This window comes from Myodes glareolus, chromosome 10 (genome assembly GCF_982192425.1).
Source record: "Myodes glareolus chromosome 10, mMyoGla1.1, whole genome shotgun sequence".
NCBI lineage: Eukaryota > Metazoa > Chordata > Mammalia > Rodentia > Cricetidae > Myodes > Myodes glareolus.
Genome location: NC_142035.1, coordinates 32432788 through 32455146, shown reverse-complemented (window position 1 = coordinate 32455146; position 22359 = coordinate 32432788). Strand labels below are relative to the sequence as shown.

At 45.5% G+C, this 22359-nt stretch overlaps 2 protein-coding genes across 4 annotated transcripts in view; both read left to right on the top strand.

The window, feature by feature from the left end:
• Positions 1–22359, top strand: part of Cfap61 (cilia and flagella associated protein 61) — a 290445-nt gene that overhangs the window by 260559 nt on the left and 7527 nt on the right. For all 3 annotated transcript variants that reach the window (XM_087911144.1, XM_087911142.1, XM_087911143.1), the window contains one exon: positions 14767–14857. In XM_087911144.1, the coding sequence (XP_087767270.1) occupies positions 14767–14857 (91 nt within the window). The remainder of the gene's footprint in view (positions 1–14766; positions 14858–22359) is intronic.
• On the top strand, positions 7106–7926 carry LOC148120608 (ran-specific GTPase-activating protein). The gene has a single exon (XM_087911141.1). It carries the CDS (start codon positions 7194–7196, stop codon positions 7803–7805), a length of 612 nt encoding a protein of 203 aa, XP_087767267.1. The 5' UTR covers positions 7106–7193; the 3' UTR covers positions 7806–7926.

Genomic DNA, 22359 nt, shown 5'->3' with positions numbered 1-22359 from the left:
AAGAAAAGGGGGGCTGGGGTGTGGCCCAGCAGTAAGCCTCAGCTCTCTGGAGAGAGGCACAGGGCTCCATCTGCCAGGACTGCAGGAAAGCAGGAAGGGGAGTGGAGACTAGAAGGCAGAGGAAATGAATAAAATAATTTTATTTAATCCAATTCCAGCCAAAACAATTGTCCTTTTATTACTTAACTAAAAACAAATATTAATTAGATGTGATTTTATTTCTTTCCTTTGCATGGGTATCTCGATATGAAGGGAGTGCATTCTGCTTCTGTAATACATCCTGCAGCGTGCACACATTTTAAAGACCTGGGGGCTACAGGTTGCTTGTGGCCCTCGGGCCAGACCATATGGGTCCGGGTAATTTTTGCTCTGGACCCCAGCCTTTTACTGAAAAGACAAGAGTTCTCCAGTGTGATCTTGCATCTCTTTAAGTTCTAAAGAAAGAGCTCTGAATTTCATGAAAACGGAGAATGACCTGCTGCGGGGAGTGAAGAGTGTCCCTCCAGTGGCCGGCCAACTGTACCCTAGCCATTCCCTCAGATTTGCCAGTCCCTGTGCACACAGTGTAAGCCCTCACTGTGGTACTCTCAGAAACCTGGCCCAGACACAGAAGTCCAGAGAACACAGGCTTGAAAGATCTGTGGTCACCTCTTCACTAAGTGTAACCTGATGAAGAAACAAAATACACAGGGATTGCCTTCATTGGCCTTTTGTTCCCTAGTAACATGAGATTTCCAAAAGGTGACAGAAATAGAATGAAGAATAACTTAGGCCTTCGCTTAGATTCTCTAGATATAAACATCACGCTTGCTTCATCATTTTCTCTCCCACGCACCCCTTTACACACACACACACACACACACACACACACACACGCATGCACGCACACCTTCTCCATGGAAAGATACAACTATAAGGCTTGAATGAGTCACTTATGTGATACCTCTTTGCTTCTAAATACTCATCTGTCTCCTAAAAATAACAGCATTCTTGCCTTACTCCCACATGATTGTCAGAATTATCTTCAATTTTGTATTGAGATTATTCATTTCCTGTACGTTGGTATGTGTGTTTGGGTGTCCTTCGTCACAGCCCATGTGCGAAGGTCAGAGGACAACTCGTGGGTGTCTCCTTCCACCGTGAGGATTCTGTAAATCCACCTCAGATCGTCCGTCTCCGGGTCAAGTGTCATAAATCACTAAGCCGCTGCCCAACTGCCAGAATTTAAAACTGACTTATTTCAGAACGAGGTTGAGTCTTCAGTCACTGTGGTCCTCATGTCATTCTTCTTCCCCAGAATACCGTTCGGGAACTCCTTAAATGCCATCTCTTCTCAGACTTCTCCAACTGGGGACAATCCCATAGCCTTTTCTTTCCGCGACCATCTCTTTTGAAACCTACAAGTCCACCTGGTCGCGGTGGTACACTCAGAAGGCAAAGGCAGGCCTATCAGAAGTCAGAGGCTAGCCTGATTTAGATAGTGAATTCCTGGACAGCCAGGGTTGCCTCGTAAGACCCTGGGGGTGGGGGCGGAGAACAAACTGTAAGTTCTGTAGGACCTCGCCACTCTGGTTTGTCCGTCCTGTCCCTATTCTGTTTAGGTTGTGTGCTTTGGAAAGAGCCACAGAAGGCCTGTATCCTCTTTGGTTATTGTTTTAGGAGTCCTCGGATGCTAAGAGTCCCTTTCGTTCTTCCTCTTAATGGAGTCACAGTAGAACAGGGCTGGGGCTGCTTCCCTGGAAATGCGCTCCCTTACTTTGGTAATTAGTCAGTGGTGCCTTGAGGCTGTGAAAATATCGTATTTTTCATTGTTACTTTTTTTTCTGCCCATGTTAGAGTATCGATTGACACTTCTAACCCGATTCAAGTATCACGAAGCTGCTCGCCAAATAGTGGGTTTTTTTTTTTTCTAATTCCATTATTTCTCCTATCTTCATTATTCTGCATTCGGCCACGTATCCCTCCTTCTCTGTGGCTGTGTTTATTCATTCATGCACGTCAGTGTGGGCTTTGGGGCTTTCACTATTCCACAGGTTATAACGCATCCCCCACCCTGTTGGGGGGTAGGAAAGAGAACTGGGAATGTGCTCTTTATATTTGCACCCTTGCAAGCAAGGGGTCGAGTTGAGTCCTCGCCCACCATGTGCAAGGTTTGATCCTCAGCGCTGCAAACACGTGAAAGAGAAAAGCGAAGACAGGTATTCGCCTTCAGTAGATCCTGCAAACCCTAAATCCCAACAGTCAAAGATGGGGGAGAACAGCTTCTAGTTCATTCTTGTGGCTACAAGACTCTCATGAAAGCCAGGAGCACATTATTTTGAAAAGCCCATTGTGGAAGGGAATTCTGTCCACCATGCATTCACTATTTAACTCTTTTAGACGTCTCCTAAGTGTATTCTGTCTTCAATGGCTAGCGGTATTTCTACTAATCACTCTTAAAAATTCAGAGAGCAGGTAATTTAACCAAAGGGGAAAAGAGGCACCAAAACCTCTTTCTAGGGTTTACTGGCTCCTGCGGCCTTGGTCTCTCAAAAAGCAATTTCTTCTGGTCCCCTTGTCCCGTGAGTTTCCCGGGGAATTCTCTGTACGTGGAGACACTTTTTTCCTTCCCTTACAGTAAATGGATAGGAAATGGGTGAGGTTGGGAGCAAGGCTGAGTGACTGCGAGGCCTGACGTTAGCCAGGCTCCCGGTGGCCTAATTAAAGGAAAGCTACTGGGCTTTCTCTGAAGAGGAGCAAAGTGAGCGGGGAAGGACAGGAAGGGAGGCCAGAGCCCTAAGAGCATTTCTTTTCCTGCCGAACTAAATGCCAACCTTGCCTCAGACCATTAGGCCTGAGCTTATAGAGCATCAGCATAAGTAGCTGGACGGCCATGGGCTGCCGAGCTGTAGTGCAGACTAGATTAATGCCTGACTAAATGGGAGATGTGCAAAAAAAAAGCATCAGAGATAAAAATAAGAGGGGCAGTACTTAGAACTGAAGCCTAGTCCCATCCCCTACTGCAGATGCCACCAGTGGTACCTGCCAAACCCAGCTCCCTTCACTGTTGATGGATGGACAGGTGGTAGCAAACGTAGGCAAACACTAAAAGAAGCAAAATGTTTAGATCTGGAGGCAGTACGCATTTCTGCAGCAAAGCCATTATCCCTGCAAGTCAGAAAAGAAGTCAGACAGCTCAGGATGAAGTCCAGTCTATAGAACTCCTGAGTTGCTGAGTCGGAACCTCAGTCCCCTTTCCCTGGTGGTCACCATAGTGTCGTCAGCCATTTTGATTGACTTGGCTCATTGAGCAAGTAAGCAGGTTCATTTAAGTAGGATGTGTGCAACTTCCACCTCTTCAGAACACAAATAAAACAAGAGTAAGCAAGCAAACAATAACAAAACCAGAGAGGAAGAAGAGAAGGAAATCGGGGAATAGGAAGAAAAAAGAAAAGAAAAGAAAAGAAGAGAAGAGAAGAGAAAAGAAGAGAAAAGAAAAGAAAAGAAAAGAAAAGAAAAGAAAAGAAAAGAAAAGAAAAGAAAAAAGGCCTCAGTTTAACAATCAACCCACAGTTTGTTCTTTCTGCTCACGCTTCAGTGCAGGGAACCCTCACAAAGGCTCCTCATGACGCCCATCTTTCGTTTCCTGCTCTATAAAATTGCTGGTGAATTAATTTATCCTGATGTCCCTGGAGGGAGGAGAGCAGCCCCGGAGAAGAAAACCACGGGGCAGAGAAAGACTTTCTTTGAATTAAGCAGCAAACAAGTATTCAACCAGTGTCTTTAGTTTCAGACTCAGGCGGGAAAGGATTGACAGCATCTTAGATGGAGAGGTAGGACACGGCCATTGGAGACCAGTAGCGGGGAGGGTGTTGTATTCAGAATGCCGCCCTGGGTGGAGTACCGTCTGTGTGTCTCCCTGAACTGGGATGGTAAGGCTTTGAGGGAAGGACCATCGCTGCACCTGTTTTAAAGTTAAAAGTCCTGAGGCTGGGCTCAGAGCCTCACTTGAGTGGCAGTAGCGTGTCACACAAGCTGCCACGGAGCTGCCACAAAAGAAGACCTCAGTAAATGAGAAACCAACGGAAGGCCAGCGGCCAGCAGTGTGCCTGAGCAGAGGCGTGCTAGCCCGTGTCACCCAGTGGCTTCCTGTGCTCACAGCAGGGGCAGGCAAGGAGACCCACAGTTTTGGTTGGCTTTGTCTCCACAGAGGTCATGGTCAGTGTCTGGATCCGCAAGGATGTTAGACACATCCCTTCCTTCCTCCCTCCCCGTGTGCTGGATTCGAGCCCAGGGCTTACTCATGCTGGGCGAACTCCCTCCAACTGAGCTACAGCCCCGGCTAGAGCTCATGTTCTACCTCCTAGGCTGAACCTCAAGGGTTTCCTGAACTGAGTGTCCAAGACTCTGAAAAACAAATGGCTAATTCTCTGAAAGTATGATTTCTAGGCAGGCACAGTGGCTAACACCAGACACATCAGTTCTTCCGGCGGCCGAGGAAGAAAGGTGGCTGGAGCCCAGGGCTTTGCCCACAAGGCGTGTTGCACTTTTCTCTGGGGCCAACGAGTGCAACTTCCCCCAGCGATTGTGTGGATCTGCTTTCCTCAGCCTGGCTGAAGGCTGCAGAGGTTGTCAAAGTCTCAGGCAATGTCTGTGTGTCTGTCAATAACCCAGCACACAGTGGATAAGGCTAATCAATATCTCAATGATTGGGCCACATCGACCAGGAATGGTAAGCTGGGTTTCACACGTTGATATTTCCCGGGACTTTCTTAGGCGTGAGTGTATGGCTGGCCGAGTAACAGAGACTCTGAGTTCCTCCAAGAGCAGTGGGCCTACCCCTGGCAAAGAAGCAGAGGTTGCCTGCCCTGTTTAGGTCCAGAGACTTTGTGACTGTCCTCCACATCCTACCTGTGACTAGGAAGGGAACAAATCTGAGACCCGTTGACTGTTTGTCCCCTTGACCCCCTCCTTGTGGTGTCTAGGGAGGTATTCAGACAGGAAGTTGTTCTGTGACTGGTCTTCCTTTTCGTTGTGGCTTTTCTGGCTGTTTGTCTTCAGACAATTGTGATGGGATTGTGTTTGTGCTGTAACAACCACAGACAAGGTCTCACTAGGTAGCCTAGGCTGCCTTCATACTCGTGGCAATCCCTCTGCCTCTGCCTCCCAAATGGTGGGGTTAAAGACGTGAGCATCCTTGTCTGGTTTTCATCACCTGGTTTTGAATATGAATTCGGAGACAGATTAGGGCTTTTTCTTTTTAACTGACAATATTCAGGGAAAAGCAAATTTCTCCCAAGCTCTCCAGTAGCACCGACTGGGCTGCGGCGCAGGGCTGTGACAAGGACCGAAACAGCTCCCAGCTCAGCAAGCAGGGTCAGTCCCTGGCTCACAGTGACTCAACTCAGGAGACTTTTCATGTTAAGATGGCATGGAAGCCAAAGAGGACCCTATGAGACATATATGGCTCTAATCTACATGGGAAGGAGAAAAAGACAAGATCACCTGCAAATAGCTGACTGAAGCTAAAGTTTGCCATAGAGGAGGGGACAGATAAGTCTGACCCCTACCTTGGGACAGCAGTGTTTGTCAGAAGCCTCAGTCCTAGGTACCCCTGTGCTGGCTGCTGCAGGGACCCAGATCTCATAGACCTTGAATGTGTGGGGTGGGGGGGGGCGTATTGTGATATGTGGTGTTTGTGCGTATGTGTGGTGGTGTGGTGTGTGTGTGTATTGTGCTGGATGTGTTTATGTATGTGTGTACAGTGTATGGTATGAGTGTGTATTTATATGTAATGTATACATGGTGTATTATAACTTATATGTAATGTATACATGATGTGTTATAATTTATATGTAATATATGTGGGGGTGTTTATATGTAATGTGTGTGTGCTGTGAAGGTATGTGTATGTTGGTGGTATGTTGTGCTATGTATGTGTTGTGAGTATGTGTGTTTATGTGTAATGTGTATGAGGTGCGAGGTTGCATGTGTGTTGTGTTGTGTGTGTAGTGTGTGTGTGCATGGTATGGAATTTTTAGCAAGTTTGATAAGCATAGTATTTTGTTGTTGGGGAAATATTATTTATTTCTAAAATACTGAAAATAGTTTGTTAAAATTGTTATCAATCCCTCATTTTCTTTAATAAAATCCAATTTTCTAAAAAGTGAGTTTGCCAAGAATTCAAAAGAGGAGTGGAGGAGTGAATGGGAGAGGATAGAGGGTTTTTAGGGCCATGGAGTTATCTGTGTGCTGCTACAGTCGCATAGACGCATAGCACGAACTGTCTGTATCACTCTCGTTGCACATGCTGGGGTTGTGATCCACAGGCTGAGACTGACAGCACAGCGAGGGGCCCCCTACAGCCGTTGGTGACCCTGCAGCAGTATCAGGCCATGGGTGGTCAAAATGTCCCCATAGCAACAGCCCCACCAGGTGTGAACAACGGGGAAACCTGCTGGAGGAGGCGGTCCATACGAGAACTCGACTTTCAGCTTTGTTAGTGTAAAAAAATGAAAGTTGCCTTTAAATGAAGGTATATTAGAAGTCCATTGTGCTGGGACACAGGGACACGGAGAGATGGTCACAAGTCCAGTGTGCTGGGACACAGGGACACGGAGAGATGGTCACAAGTCCAGTGTGCTGGGACACAGGGATGCAGAGAGATGGTCACAAGTCCAGTGGGCTGGGACACAGGGACACGGAGAGATGGTCACAAGTCCAGTGGGCTGAGACACAGGAACACAGAGAGATGGTCACAAGTCCAGTGGGCTGGGACACAGGGATGCAGAGAGATGGTAATATTAACTAAATGAAGCCAATCACAGAGAGACAAATGTGTGTTTCTCTCCATTGTAGTTCTTAGGTTTTATATAGATAGGTGTAATACCAAGGTCATGTACATAGATCATGTCTATATTCACGTATGTTAATATAGTGACAGGCATGTTAATGACTTGAAAATACAAGTAAAATTGTCTAGGGCAGTGGCTCTCAACCTCCCCAAGGCTGCTACCCTTTGATACAGTTCTTCACATTGTGGTGACCCCCAACCATGAAATTATTTTCATTGCGACTTCATAACTGTAATTTTGATATTGTTATAAATTGTAATGTGAATGCCAGACGCGGAGGTAAAGAAGCTGCGACCAGCCGCCCGGAGGCCGCCGAGCCAGCGACGCCTGAGCCAGTCGAGCCGCCGTCGCCGCGCCCCCATGGCGGCCACCAAGGACAGTCATGAGGACCATGATACCTCCACAGAGAATGCAGATGAATCCAACCATGACCCTCAGTTCGAGCCAATAGTTTCTCTTCCTGAGCAAGAAATTAAAACACTGGAGGAAGATGGAGAGGAACTTTTCAAGATGCGGGCAAAGCTATTCCGGTTTGCTTCAGAGAATGACCTCCCAGAATGGAAGGAGCGAGGCACTGGTGATGTTAAGCTCCTGAAGCATAAGGAGAAAGGGACCATCCGCCTTCTCATGAGGAGGGACAAGACTCTGAAGATATGCGCCAACCACTATATCACACCGATAATGGAGCTGAAGCCCAATGCTGGCAGTGACCGTGCCTGGGTCTGGAATACTCACGCCGACTTTGCTGATGAGTGCCCCAAGCCTGAACTGCTCGCCATCCGCTTCCTAAATGCTGAGAATGCACAAAAGTTCAAGACAAAGTTTGAAGAATGCAGGAAAGAGATTGAAGAGAGAGAAAAGAAAGGACCAGGCAAAAATGATAATGCTGAAAAGGTGGCTGAGAAGCTGGAAGCTCTTTCTGTGAGGGAGGCCAGAGATGAGGCTGAAGAGAAATCTGAGGAGAAGCAATGAATCTGTCTGTCCTTTTCCTTCCTTTTTCTTTTTAAAAAATTTCCCTGCCCTTTAAGGTTTGTTTTTATTCTGTTTTGTTTTTACAAGGGACTTTATAAAGAACTGAATTCCAAAAAAAAAAAAAATTGTAATGTGAATATCTGATATGCAGGGTATCTAATGTGTGACCACTGTGAAAGGGTCATCCAACCTCCACCTCCAGGGTTGTGATCCACAGGCTGAGAACCGTTGTTCTAGGGGGACAGAACGGACCAAGTGGAACGAGTGGGAAGGCAAGAAAAGGGAGGGAGGGAGGAATGTGCTCAACATACAATATGTACATGTACAAAAGCTTGGCAACAAAGAAAAGAATGTTTTATTAGTACATGAAGGAAAGTGTATTAAGTTTAAAAAATTAAAAATTGGGTGCATGTGCCTGAGTTGGTGATATCCGTGCTGTATAGTTTTATGTCAACTTGACACAAGCCGAAGTCATCTGAGAGGAGGGAATGGAACCTCAATTAAGAGAATGCTTTCTTAAGATCAGGCTGTAGGCAATACTGCAGGGCATTTCTTTAATTAGTGATTGATGAGGGAAGGCCCAGCCGATTGTGGGCGGGACCACCCCTGGGATGGTGGTCTGGCTGATCAAGCTATGATGAGCAAGTCAATAAGCAGCACATCTCCAGGGCCCCAAAGGGAGTGGCACTATTAGGAAATGTGGCCTCGTTGGAGGGGATGTGGCTTGTTGGAGGAAGTGGGTCACTGTGGAGGTGGGCTTTGAGGTCTCATATATGCTCAGGCCACACCCAGTGAGACAGACCGTTTCCTGTTGCCTGTGAGTCAAGATGTAAGAACTCTCAGCAACTTCTCCAGCACCATGGCTGCCTGCATGAGGCCTTGCTTCCTGCTGTGACAATAATGGACTGAACCTTTGAACTGTAAACAAGCCACCCCAGTTAAATGTTTTCCTTTAGCAGAGTTGCATGGTCGTGGTGTCTCTTCACAGTAACAGAAACCCTAATAAGATACCCTGTTTTGAAAAACAAACAAACAAAACCTAATTTACTGCAAGCAAACAGGATCTCAGTGTCAAACAAAGTGTGGATGGACAGGCTACGTATGCTTCTTGGAGGCTGTGTGTGGTAAGCACCCAAGGACCACATTTTGGAGCGAAGCATAAAGGAAATGGGCTGCTACCCTTCTAGGTGTTCCAAAGGTATTCAGCCAGGGCTTTAGCCAGTCACTTCCCAAATGAGCAGGAACCAAGAACTGAGGATCAATCTTGCATGTAAGACCCTGTGCCTGGTAGATTGCTGCATTCAATTTCTTTTTCTTAGAGGAAACTATCCCTGTTCCCAGCTCTCTGAAATACCTTTCCTAATAGCAGGTACTGTCCCTGACTGTGGAGGGATGGTCAATAATCCATGTGTATTTGTAAATAGCCTGGGAACCTTGGAGAACACTCGCCAGTTCTCTGCCAGTTGTGTCCTTCCTAAATTGCTTCCAGTGCTCTGATCATGACTACAGTTGGGAGGGGGAGCACTGCTTCAGAATCCAGACCTGTGTGTCACCCCTGCCTTGGGATGTCTCTCATCAGATGCATATTCAGCTCATCCATTTGATGGGCTGAGAGCAATTTGGTGTCACAGACAGACACTACAGAAGCCACAGACCCTGTTCATTGTCCTCAGCAGTGCCCTAGGAACTCCAGGCTGTGGGTGTTCTCTAAGGAACCCCTTTACCAGTTGCTCTTGAGGACCATCCCCCAAAGCATCAACCCAGCGGAGAAGAAGCCTTCAGAGGCTCACTTGTTGATTTGGTCTCAAGGTCATTGTTATCTCACTTCGGCAGAACTCAAGAGGGGCATAAAATCCCACACCAAGATCTTTGCTTTTCTCTTTTATAAATTTTTATAAAAATAAAACAAAAGGCCGATACTGTTGCATTCTGAGAATATTGGCAGAACAATATGCTATAGCGATTGCTACCTTCTGAACAAGGCTCCCCAAACATGCTGCCACCTGGGCAACCATGGGGCAAGGAAAACTCCATATCTCCTTAATCTGTGCAAACTATTTAAGGTGCTGTGATGGGATGTGGGTCCTCAAATAACAAGGTCCCTTTCTGCTGGGCACTTGGAAGAAGCCACCAGAGAGTCCCAACCTTAATTTTTTTTTAAGAACTCTACTCCTCCCGGACCATCTCAGGCACTGTGCAGTCCTCGAAGTATTTTCAGAGAATTAAGGCCACCTGCTTCTCCAGGAACCTGTATTGGATTTGGTGGATGGAGACTGTGGGGACATGGGCATGTCAGAGGTGGGCACAAGCCCAGGGCATCTAGGTCTCCCTAAGGGAGGTGGGATTTCCCCCAGCACTCTCTTGTTAAAGCAGGCAGTGAGGAGCCAGTGAGCAGCACAGGACAGTTGGATAGGCAGTGCGCCAGGAAGATGGCCACCAAAGTACTTGGACAAATGGGGTAGATCTAGAGTACTAGAATGGAAAGGTGAGAGAAAGGATAAGGTTAGATTCCCAAACCAAGAGGGTTGGAACTGACAGCGGCACCATGGAAACAGGTAAGGAAATACGGTGACCAATTGCTACGGGAATACCTTCTGCTGCTTCAGCCAATAGTCGCTGAAGCACGAGCCCACAGTGCTGCAGGAGCGCCTTCTGCTCCGTCAGCCAATAGCCGCTGAAATACCAGCCCACTGGGGCGTGGTATATTTCTCTTTAAAAGAAGAGCAGCAAACCTTGGCTTGGCCTCTTGGTTCCGGCTCCTGCTCCAGCGACTAGGCTCCTTTCCTGATGGTTTATGTGCATGTAAGTTTACCCCCCAAAATAAATACCCCTTTAAAACATAACTGGTGTGGGATTGATTCGCCATTAACCAATCAAAAAGACTCCCCTGGCTTCTAACTTGGGAATCAGCGGTGTTTTGAGATTTGCAACATCAGTTCCCTGCAGCATCTCTATCCAAGAGGTGGGGACCGTCCTGGCAGAACCGTGCCTGAGTGTCTTGACTGAGACTCTTGTTCAGCGTCTTTAGTTCAAGATGTTCCCAGAAGAGATGGACCAAACCTCAACCCTCTGAGCCATCTTTCCCTTGAAGAAGCTGGCTGGAGGTGGGCCCAGAAATGTAGGCCCAGAATACCAACCAAGTCTTCCAGCTATGGCAAGCCAATTTCTTGGAATTAGATGTCCTTGAGTTTGCCTATACAGGTTATCTGTATAGGCAAACAAGGTACATTCCATTGCTCTGGGTGTTTCTGTCTGCCCACTCTGTCTCTCTCTGTCTTTCTCTCTGTATCTGTCTCTCTCCCTCCCCCATCTCCCCTCTCTCATTTTCTCCCCCTCCTCAATTAGCCCCACCCTAGGTGCTGGGGATGAAGCCAGGGCCTTGTGAATGTGAGGTAAACATTGCCCTGTTGCTCCCCACACCTCAGTATGAAGTAGTTCATATTTCACTCTTAACTTTTTTCAGTGTGTCTTTTAAAAATTGTTTTTTAATTATTTTTATTCTTTGTAAATGGAGTGGTGGGCAGGCCTGCTTTTCATCCCACCCGGCTCCGCATGGCTAGCTTTATACCTGAAATAACAACGCGGAAACTGTATTCTATTAAACACTGCCTGGCTTATTAGTTCTAGCCTCTTATTGGCTAATTCTCACATCTTGCTTTAGTAATATGTATAGCACCACGAGGTGGTAGCTTACCAGGAAAGATCCTAACCTGCGTCTGTCTCGGGTCAGAGAATCATGGCGTCTGCCTGCCTCTGCTTTCTTTTTCCCAGCTTCCTGTTCTGTCTACTCAGCCTATCTAAGCTGCTGTCCTATCAAAAGCCAAGGCAGTTTCTTTATTAACCAATGAAAGTAACACATAGACAGATGACCTTCCTACATCATTTGACAATTTCATATATGTATATAATGTATTTTTCTCATTTGCCCCATCACTCTCTTCCATCCCCCCAACTCCTGCTAAGCCTCTTCTTCCTAAGAGGTTCCCTCTTATTTTTATGTCTATTGCTGTTTTGAGATGTAGGGTGTGTGTGTGTGTGTGTGTGTGTGTGTGTGTGTGTGTGAGAGAGAGAGAGAGAGAGAGAGAGAGAGAGAGAGAGAGAGAGAGAAAGAGAGAGAGAACACTGAGTACAATTAGGATTGTTTGCATGAGCATGGGTAGGGGGTTATTTACTGTAGCCTGAACAAGTTACCCTACTACTGAAGGAAATAACTCCTCTCTAGGGCAACCATTAACTGTCTATAGTTCCTCAGGAAGGGGTGTGGCTTCATGTGCCCCTCCCCTATCCTGACCGAATGTTCAAGCGCCATCTTTTGCAATTCTTGTGCAGGTGACCACAGTACAGCAGCTGTGTCACACCCAAGAGAAAGTGTTTCACATTGCTCCTCTCTGTTCTCCACCTCTTACATTCTTCCCACTCCATCTCCCTCAGTGTTCCCCGAATACTGGAGGTTGTGGTACAGATAAACCTGGTGAAAAGTTCATGGGTGGAGAAGGAAAACCCATGAGCCTCTACCCCATACAAAGAACTACAGCAACTAAGGAATTCCAAGAGCAGAAGAAATCGTCTTCCCCAGGGAAAAGCACACCAACTGGTTATCCAATACCAAAAGGACAGCCCTGTAAACATACATATAAGTAACATTATACAGGCTGAATAGGTCCTATATATATGAAATACATATTAGAAATATATATGCATATATGTCATACAATTAATGAAAAAAAGAGACCATGAATTTGAAGAGAGCAAGGAAGGTTATATGGAAGGGTTTAGGCTCTAAACCCTTCTAATGCGTTAATACATTCCTCATGTTGTGGTGACCCATAAAATTATTTTTTCTACTCCATAACTGTAATTTTGCTGCTGTTGTGAACCATAATGTAAATATCTGTGTTTTCCAATGGTCTTAGGTGACCCTTAACTCTCAGGTTGATAATTGGTGGTTTAGAGGGAGAAAGGGGAGGAGGGGAATGATGTAATTATAGTAATCTCAAAAAAATGTTCATGGTTGGGGACGTCATAGGCACTAGGGGTGGGAACCTTCTACTATATTTTGATGGATGGACATTGTGTCAGACTGCCTTCTAAATATTTGCTCATATGCATAGACGAATGGCATTGTCAGCTTTGATCAGAAAGGCTTGTGTTTGCAGTGGGTGACTGTCAATGCCCAAAATGTGAAGAAAATGGCACTTGGGTCCTAGCTTTTCAAGACAGCTTTTCCCTTTGTAGCTCAGGTTGACTGTGAACTCATTCTGTGGCCCAAGTTGGCCCTGAATGCCTCCTGGTCTTCAGATTCAGGCTCCTAGAGCTGGGATTGCAGGTTTGCACCAACACATCCAACTCAGTCTCCCTTTCTTGATGTTGCCTATCTCGGGGCATGTTGCTGTGCTTAGCCTCCTTTGGTAGAAATGTACTCTAAGTTTATGAAAGACAATGTAAAGCCAGGCAGTCAAAATCGGGTAGAGCCCAATGTGTTCTCAGTCAGTGGCCGTTCACTTGCTGCCTGCTGTGGGCAGTTGCCAAGCTGTGCACCTATGGGATAATCGTATGGTGAATGTGACCAGGTACCTCCATTAAGGGTGACCTGTCTATCTGTCTCTACAGACCATCACCCCACTTTTGTGGCTCCCCATTCTACCTTCCTAGGTGATCCAGGAGTTTACACTTTCTCTTCCCACTAGGCATGATGTGACTCCTTCTTCCTTCCCTTGGGTCTTGGCTCAACCAGTCATGGTCTCAGAGCTGAGCCTCTCATCACCCTACCCCAACAGTGCCCACTCTGTCCTTGCTTCACTTCATTCTTTCTCGGTGAAGTCTTCTTTGTTTAGCATACCATCCATCCCTTAGTCATCTCAGGAATATAAGATCCGTGTTGACAGGAACATCTGTTTTTTGGGTCTCTACAGTTTTTCTAGTGCTTGGAAGCACGGTGGGGATGTTGGGGTCAAAGGGTAGATAGTATTGGTGGAGCTAAGATTGGATGAACTATAGGTGGCAATTAAGGAGGAAATCAGGTCACAACTGAGTGTCGTGCGGACCCAAGCACAGACTCTTGTTCCTCTTCTGATGCCTGGTAGCCCTGGGGACTGTTGCCTCTGCTGTTCCTCTGGCTGGAAACCAGTCTTTCCTCCCTGTGTGCCTACCCACGGCACCCACGAACAATGACAGAGTCAGCGAGTTCATTCCCAGAGAGAAGTGACACCCATGGAGTTGGGCTCAGACCCTGAGGACGTTTGATTTCCCATCCCAAGAGGCTTCACATTACAAAACAGCAAAGGGTAAAATTTAGTAAACATGTTTGGTTATCGTGGGGATGCATCAGTTTTTCCACGAATGCATCACATTTTCGGGGATCACTGTGAATGGCAGAGGGCCGTGGTGTTCTCTGTATAAAATAGGCATCTGCTTAGCCTTCAGTGGCCAGTTAGTAGCCTGAACACAAAAGCACAGCTTCCCTGCATGCCGCTCAGGTAAGCATCAGCTGAGCCGTGCAGAGGCCAGGCTGCGACACCGAGGTGGCCTGTTTTCTGCTCATTATTAATCCAGAGACCTTAATGACGAACAACATTTGTGTTATTTTCTACCCAAATTTAATCTGTTCATGCAGTAGTTCAGTCAATCCCGCGATCTGTTTTTCTCAAATGAGGGTAGATAATGGAGACGCCGTTCTTTACAAGTCTTCAGGCTTTTAAATTCTGATAAAATCAGGATTCTTCACTGGGTCCTGCCCCAGCTCTGAATTAAACCACTTTAAATGTAATTACGGAACCTGGCCTTCCATCAGGAACATCCATTTAAAGCATTGATTGGCCAGGCTGCTCCGCGAGGCTCTTTATGAGCAAACGATTGCAATGGGGCCAGAACTGTAATTTATCAAGGCAAAAAAGCAGGTAAATACTTTATTAGTGGTAATGAGAGGGTTGCCAGCTAACTGAATCTCTTCTTCCCTCACCAGCTACTTCACGGAGCCGTGGTGCATGGCCCTCTTCCACGATCGTTTTATTGATCTCAAGAAAGAGTTGCGCCAAATCTTAAACTCTAAGCAGGTAAGAGTGATTAATGGATACGTGGGTGTTATTCCTTGCAAATTGTGAGCAGTTGACAGCCGTTGATCATTTGGACTTTCCCCTGCATTCCCATCTCTCACTGGTGTTTTAGCAGCCCTGTACTTCCTTAAATAAACTCTGGAGTCTATAAATGTAGACAGTGATGCTCAGGGGCAGTGACTTTTCCTTAACTCCTTTTCTGGACAGTACATTGCTCTTGCATTTTTATGAGTAGCTTTGTCTTCATGACCAGCTAACTGTGTTGACTGAAAACTAGAGGCAAGTTGGTTTTCCTGCTGCCTAGAATGAAAATTGCATTCCTTTAGTTTTCTGTCTGTTTTTGTTGAGGATACGTGTGTGTGTGTGTGTGTGTGTGTGTGTGTGTGCACGTATGCGTGCCACGTGCGCATGTGTGTTTAAAAAATATAAAAAATACCAGGTCTACAGGTCTGTGTCTCTAATCCCAGCACTTTGGCAATGAAGCGGGAAGCTTGGGGGTTCATGGTGATTCTCTGCTACATAGCAAGTTCCAGACTTGCCTAAGCTACACAAGACTGACCCAAAAGAACCGCCACACCCCCCGCAAAATAAATAGATAGATAGATAGATAGATAGATAGATAGATAGATAGATAGATAGATAGATAGCAAAGAAAAGTCACCCCAGTGTCAGAATACACTCATTTTATAGCTAAAACATCTACCTCAATATGATAGAGAATTATCTGGAAGCTAGGCTCCATATCCAGATGCTCCAAGCTCAGCACATACCTCTGTGGAGATAAAGAGGTATTTGTGAAACTTCACGCTAATTCTTTTGATATTCTTAAAGTTTGAGGAAAGTTAGTGTCTTTGCTCAGGGAGGTGGAATATCCATCCCAGACTCCACCTTGTTTCAGAGAGACAACATGCCTGAGTCTTTATTAGTTTCTATCTCATTTTGATATCTTAAGAAACATCAGAATGTCCCCTCTTGTCACAGGACCTTCAACCTTGCATGCTCTGTGGTAGAGCCACCACACTGGACAGCCTAGGTGAAATCATTTATGTAGCCCTTACCATATTCCAGCCCCAGCTTATACCACCTCACTTAAAGTAACAGAACCCTGCAAGGTGGGTGGCAGAACCTCTGAGACCTTACGCCGTTGGAGACACCGAAGCTTAATCATGCTCCATAGCTTAGTTACAAAGTAGTCTGGGGGACCAAGCTTCCAAACACAAAGCTCTCTCTCTCTCCATCTGGGAAAGGAGGATTGGGGCCATGCAGGGTCAAATCACCATCTCATCTTCCCCCTTCCATTTCCAATACAATTCCTCGGGAGCCTGCTCCAAAATGTAGGCAATTTACTAATCTGAACTAGACTCCAACTGGAAGCATAGTTTTATAGTTTAAATGAAAATGGCACACCTTAGGGTCCACGTAGGTAAAAGCTCAGCAGATCAGCATTACTAGGAAATATTTACATTAAAGAGTCAAAGTCTCCCTAAGCTTGGATGCCTCCAGTTAATCCCACATGGCCTTGGGGGAGAAGCAATGTGAGTACAAGCGAAAGTCACGCAGTGCTTGCGTCATTCAGACTGGAGCATGTGTATAGACACCCCCTGAACCCATTACCCTTAAGGATGTTGAAGCATGTGCTCAGATGTTTGAGTCCCTTATATAGAATGAAGCACTGTTTATATAAAGCCCACTCATGTTTCTGCATACATCCGATCATCTCTAGATTACTTACATTGCCTACTAAAACCTTGTGGTGCTTGAACCACATCATTCAGGGAATAATGAAAAGAAAATGGCACATGAACACTGTCAATATAGGTGTAATTTTTTTCCAAGTGTTTTTGGTCCCTTGTTCATTGAATCTGTTAGTGTGGAACCTGTGGATACGCAGAGCTATATGCTGAAGTATCAATACTTACGTACTGAAGATGGGTGCAGGTCCACAGGCTCTGTGCTCCATCCTGGAGCCTGAAGGAGGTCGGCTCGGCTTGAAGACAAACCTAGTGCTTACTGTCTTTACCTGATGTCTTGGATCCCTCCCCTCCTCTCAAAATGTGATCTGCTGAAAGCTGCCATAGGAGCAAAGACTCGACTGTCCCCAAGTAACCCCAACAAAGCTTGCCTAGCCCCACATTTGAGCTCCTCGGTTAACCCTTTGCACAGTACTCAGGGCTTTTAGGATACAGATCGTGTTTTCTTGTTACTAGCCAGCTTCTGATATAAATACTGAAAAGCAGAGAACTTAAAAATATTTTAGCATAATTGTTACCACAGACCAACTTTCTTCAATAAAATGCAATTTCCTAAAACATTATTTTTCTGGGATTTAGAGGAATGGGAGAAGCCTGGGTGAACAGGCAAGCACGAAGGGTGGCTTAGGACAGCGAGACTATTCTGGATGATACCACAGCATTACGCCATTGTCTAAAATCACGAAATGCCAGACACAAGGGATGTACTTAAACATTAAGAACGATGCATTCGTGTTGGAGCCAGTGCTGAGAAACTGTTAAACGTAGCAGCACCCATCACGTTTGCCAGGACCCCTCAAGGCTCCCTCAAAGTTTCATCCGCAACTTGACCTTAGCTGCAAGCCAGTTTGCTGTGCCGACTCAGGACAGGAGGGGCTTTTGACCTATGCTGACCAGCACACTGGGGACTTCTAATCATTCCTGTGGGTTTTCCAGACATGAAGGACCAGGAGAAGCACCTCGGTGGGCACCGTTCTGCTTTGAGCATTTTCACTCATCAAGTGGGAGAGCCACACAGAAGAGTGGGATGTGGCACAGCACCTGCCGCTATGCAGATTTAGGGTCACTTTGGGCAAACCTTCAGGTCCCACAGAGCAAGGCAGACACTGGAAGAGCGGCGAAAGGGATTGTGCTTGGGAGCAAAGGATGGTTCTACCATTCCAACTAAGAGTGGGGGGTGACAGCCACAGCACTGAAACCACCTGGGCGAGTGATGACCACACAGACATGTAGGACAAGAGGAAAATAAAAAGGGTAGCTTCACTAAAGAATAACAGTAATCCTTTTTCTTACATGTTTGAACCAATCCATGTCCCTTTCTAGTTTATCACCAAGTAGTACAGGACCTCAGACATTAAGAATAGCATCCTTGGTGTTTCAGTTTTTAATTATAAGTTAATGAACATTACATTTCATCTATGAATGAAGCCTACAGATCACTGGCCATAGTCAAATTTTGTTTAGTCAAAAATCACTCTTCTAATTTCTTTAAGAGAGGAGTAACTTATGTGCCCTTAATAGCAGAACCCCCAAATATCTTAAGCAAAGTTGACAAATTGGAAGAAAAGTGTACATAAAGTAAGGATTGGATGTTTCAGAATATCACTTTGAGCAATGACTAGAACAGGCTTCAGGAGAGAAAGAAGAGGATGTTCAAGATGCCGTGAACCATATGGAGCCAGTGAAGGTGCACAGGAGCCAGTGCAGGTGCATGGAGCCAGCACAGGTGCACAGGACAGCACAGATGCACAGGAGACAGCGCAGGTGCACAGGAGCCAGCACAGGTGCACAGGACAGCACAGATGCACAGGAGCAAACACAGGTGCACAGGACAGCACAGGTGCACAGGACAGCACAGGTGCACAGGACAGTACAGATGCACAGGAGCAAGCGCAGGTGCACAGGACAGCACAAGTGCACAGGACAACACAGGTGCACAGGACAGCACAGGTGCACAGGACAGCACAGGTGCACAGGACAGCTGTTCAGCAGTCCTGAAGAACACCTTCTCAAGTGCACATGCAACATTTCTCCAGGACAGGACACTCAAGGCCACAGAATGCCTGTCAATAAAGGTTAAAATATTCAAACTGCCTAAAGTATAGTCACCAGTAATAAGCGCATATAAAACTAGGAGCCAGCATGGAAAGCAAACTGGAAATTTTACAAATTTATAGAAACTAAGTAAGTGCCCTCTTCAAAACCAGGGAGTGGGTCAAAGAATAAGGCAAAAGGGGCCTGAGAGATGCTTAGGGATGAGTGCAGATTGAAACACATCATTCCAAAAAAAAGGTTTGCAGAGTTTTCAAAGAGATAGATAGATGGACGGATGGATGGATAATAGATAGATAGATAGATAGATAGATAGATAGATAGATAGATAGATAGATGTTAACTTTTTAAACAGGAAAAGTTGGACAGGAGAGATAGCAAAGTGGTTAAGAATGCTCGCTGTTCTTCCAGAGGAGCCAAGTTCTATTCATATCAGGAAGCTCACAGCTCACAGCCATTTGTATCTTCAGTTTCAGGCGTGCACGCGCGCGCGCGCGCACACACACACACACACACACACACACACAAACCATAAAAATAAAAATAAATCTATTTGTAAAAACAAGAATGAGAGATTTCAAATACTAACCCAGTGTCATACCATCCATAAGGAACTGGAGTAAGAAAACAAACTGAGCTGAATATCTGAAGGAGGAAAGGAAGAGAGGGGGGAGGGAGAGAGGGAAGAATGGAGGGAGGGAGGAAGGAAGGATCTTTAAAAATAGAGCAGAGAAAAGTGAACTAGAGACTGGGAAAATAATAGTCAGTGAGAACAAAAGCTGTTGTTTGAAAGAGCAACAAAATCCTAAGCTTTTGGTCAGTCTTACAAATTACTAGATCAGAAACAAAAGCAAAGGCATTCCTATAGGCTTCTGAAAACCAGAAAGCATTTTCTATTATAAATAACTAGAAGATACCTGGATGAAAGTGTCAAACTCCTAGAAACACAGAAACTAGAAACTGACCGAAGAAGAAGCAGAAAATCTCCACAGATCTATAATGAAGACATTGAATCAATAAGCAAAACCTCTCACTACGGTGGGGAATGTGGCTCAGTCAGTAAGTGCTGGCTGCACAAGCCCAAGGGCCAGAGTAGAGTCCCCAGCACACACATAGAAAGCCAGGTGCTGTGGCGTCTGCTTGTAATCCCAGTGCTAGGGAGGTAGAGACGAGATGAGTGGTTATCTGACTTACTGACCTGCCAGTCCACGCTGTGTGGCTGGGTCCAGGCCAGTGAGAGACCCTGTCTTGAAATACACAGTGGCTGACACCCCAGGAAAACACCGAGAGCTGAACTCTGCCCTCCATGGGCACGTGAAAACAGACACCCATCGCAACAAAGGTAAACTCGGGGTAGATGACTTCCACCAGACTTTTAAAGAATTAACACCAGTCTTCCCTGAACTCTTTCAAAATAAGTAGGAGAGAGGACCCTTACCCTGATACTATGGCCAGGAAAAGGCATCACAAGAATAAACTCTAAGAAAAAGATGGATTTAAATGTAAAAACTGAGGGGTCCTTGAAATCAGCACAAGACCCCCCCCCCCCCAAGACCAAGTTCTCAGCACAAAGTGGGGACAAAGGGCAGGGAATAAGAGACAAACACAGGAGATAGAGGATGAGGGGGAGGGGGAAAGAAACAAGGGATGGGGGAAGGGAGATTTGCCCCAGAGGGACAAAGGACTATTGCCTCTGGATAGAGAGGAGAGGTGGCCCATAAGCAAATGGCAGTTTATAAAGGGAAAAGGGGAAACCCTATTTTAGGATGAGTTGGTTTGTTTTGATTGAGCATGTTAATTAGGGTAGCCAAAAGAAGGCTTTTGATTGCTGGACTTCAATACTTTTATAGCTCAACCTTGGTAGTCAGCCTCGTGAGAAGAAAGTGGCCAAATAAGGGAATAGACTTTGGGGATGTAATCTAAAGGTTTCGCAAGGCAGGAGGAGGAGGAGCAGGGTGAGACAAGAATCCCCATCATATGTTTGCCGTGCTCAGGCCTACTAGGGCCCCTTCAAAAACTGTAGCGAGTCTTTCTCTGTCCCTCCAGCCGTCTCCCAAATGATGGCATGGAGACTTCTTACTAATTATGAAAGCTTAGCCTATAGCTTAGGCTTGTTCCTAACTAGTTTTTATAACTTAAATCAGCCCATTTCTGTTCATCTACATCCTGCCACGTGGCTCATGACTGCTGCCTCTCCTCCTGCATGTCCTGCGTCCTCCAGACAACTGGCAACCCTGCCAGTCCTCTGGAGTTCTTCCTCCTAGTGTTTTCTTTCTCTGCCCAGAAGTCCTGCCTAGCTATTGGCTGTTTTATTACACCAATCACAGCAGTACATCTTCACAATGTACAAATATCCTAAAAAAAAAAAAAAATCCTCCGCTGCGACATTAACAAGCCAAATCCAACAGCATGTTAAAAGGATTACACATCATTACAACATGGGATTTACCCTGGGAATGTGAGTAGGCCAGTACACACACACACACACACACACACACACACACACACACACACACAAAACAAAAAGCAATGCAACACAGTATTCTACAGTGAGGTGGGAAAGAGAGCAATGTCATCTCCTCTGAAAACTAAGGCCAGGTATGGTGTACAACACCTTTAATCACAGTGCTGGGGAGGTAGAAACTAAGGGCTGAGAAATCGGGGAGTCAAGTTCAACCTCAGCTATATAGTGAATTTTAAGATACCCTCTACATGAGGTATTGTTTCCAAAAACAGAATAAAAAAGGAAAGAAATGGAGGAAAGAAATTTTTTTAAAAAAGAAAATTATTTCATAGTTTAAAGACCAGCAGTAGGTTTAGGGTTAGGCAGCTCCGTGGCTAAGAGGGGAACCCAAGTTCAGATCTGAGCACTCATACCAGGCTGTTCACAACTCCCTGTAATTTCAGTTCCAGTGGCTCCTAAGCCTTCTGCTGGCCTCCATGGGCATACCCACACATGTGGCATTCATTCACACAGATATACATACATTTAAAAAACTAGCAGTGGAAGGAAATGTCCCCTATCTGATAAATTATGAAAATCCACAGCTAATATCAGACTGATGGTGAGTAGCTGAAACTGAAGGCTTACCCTTGAGGGCTAGAATAAGGCAAAGATGTCTCCTTCTACCACTCATGTTCAACACTGCCCTGGAAGACAATCAAAGACTGTCTAATCAGAACAAATAAACTAGAAAGAAGAAATAAGAGGCACCTACCTTGGAAAGGGATAAGTAAAGCTATGACTTTTCTCACATGGCATAATTCTAACGAATCCAGAAAATAATAAAGCTAACAATGCACTTGGCAAAATTGTGGGATACAAGATCAACACACACAATCAGCTGTCTGCATGAATAGAATGAGAATTAAATGAATGAGATGAAATTAAGAAAATAGTTCTGCTTGTAGTAACATGGAAAAGAATAAAATACTTGGGACTCAATTGAATTAAAGTAGCACAACACTGGACACTGAAAAGCTGCACAATGTTCTGGAAGATTCAGAAGCCTAAATAAATAGAAGTACATCATGTTCATAGGCTTATTAGAGACAGTTTTCTTAAGGTGGCAACACCACCCAGAGCAATCTACAGACTCAGTGAAATCCTATCAGAATCCCAAAGGCATTTGTTTATGGACATAGAAAGGTTCACATAGAAATACAAGAGATTTCTAATGGCCCAAACTGTCTTTCAGA

Coding starts and splice junctions, on each gene's coding strand:
- LOC148120608 (XM_087911141.1), top strand. CDS start 7,194: ATGGCGGCCACCAAGGACAGTCATGAGGACCATGATACCTCCACAGAG.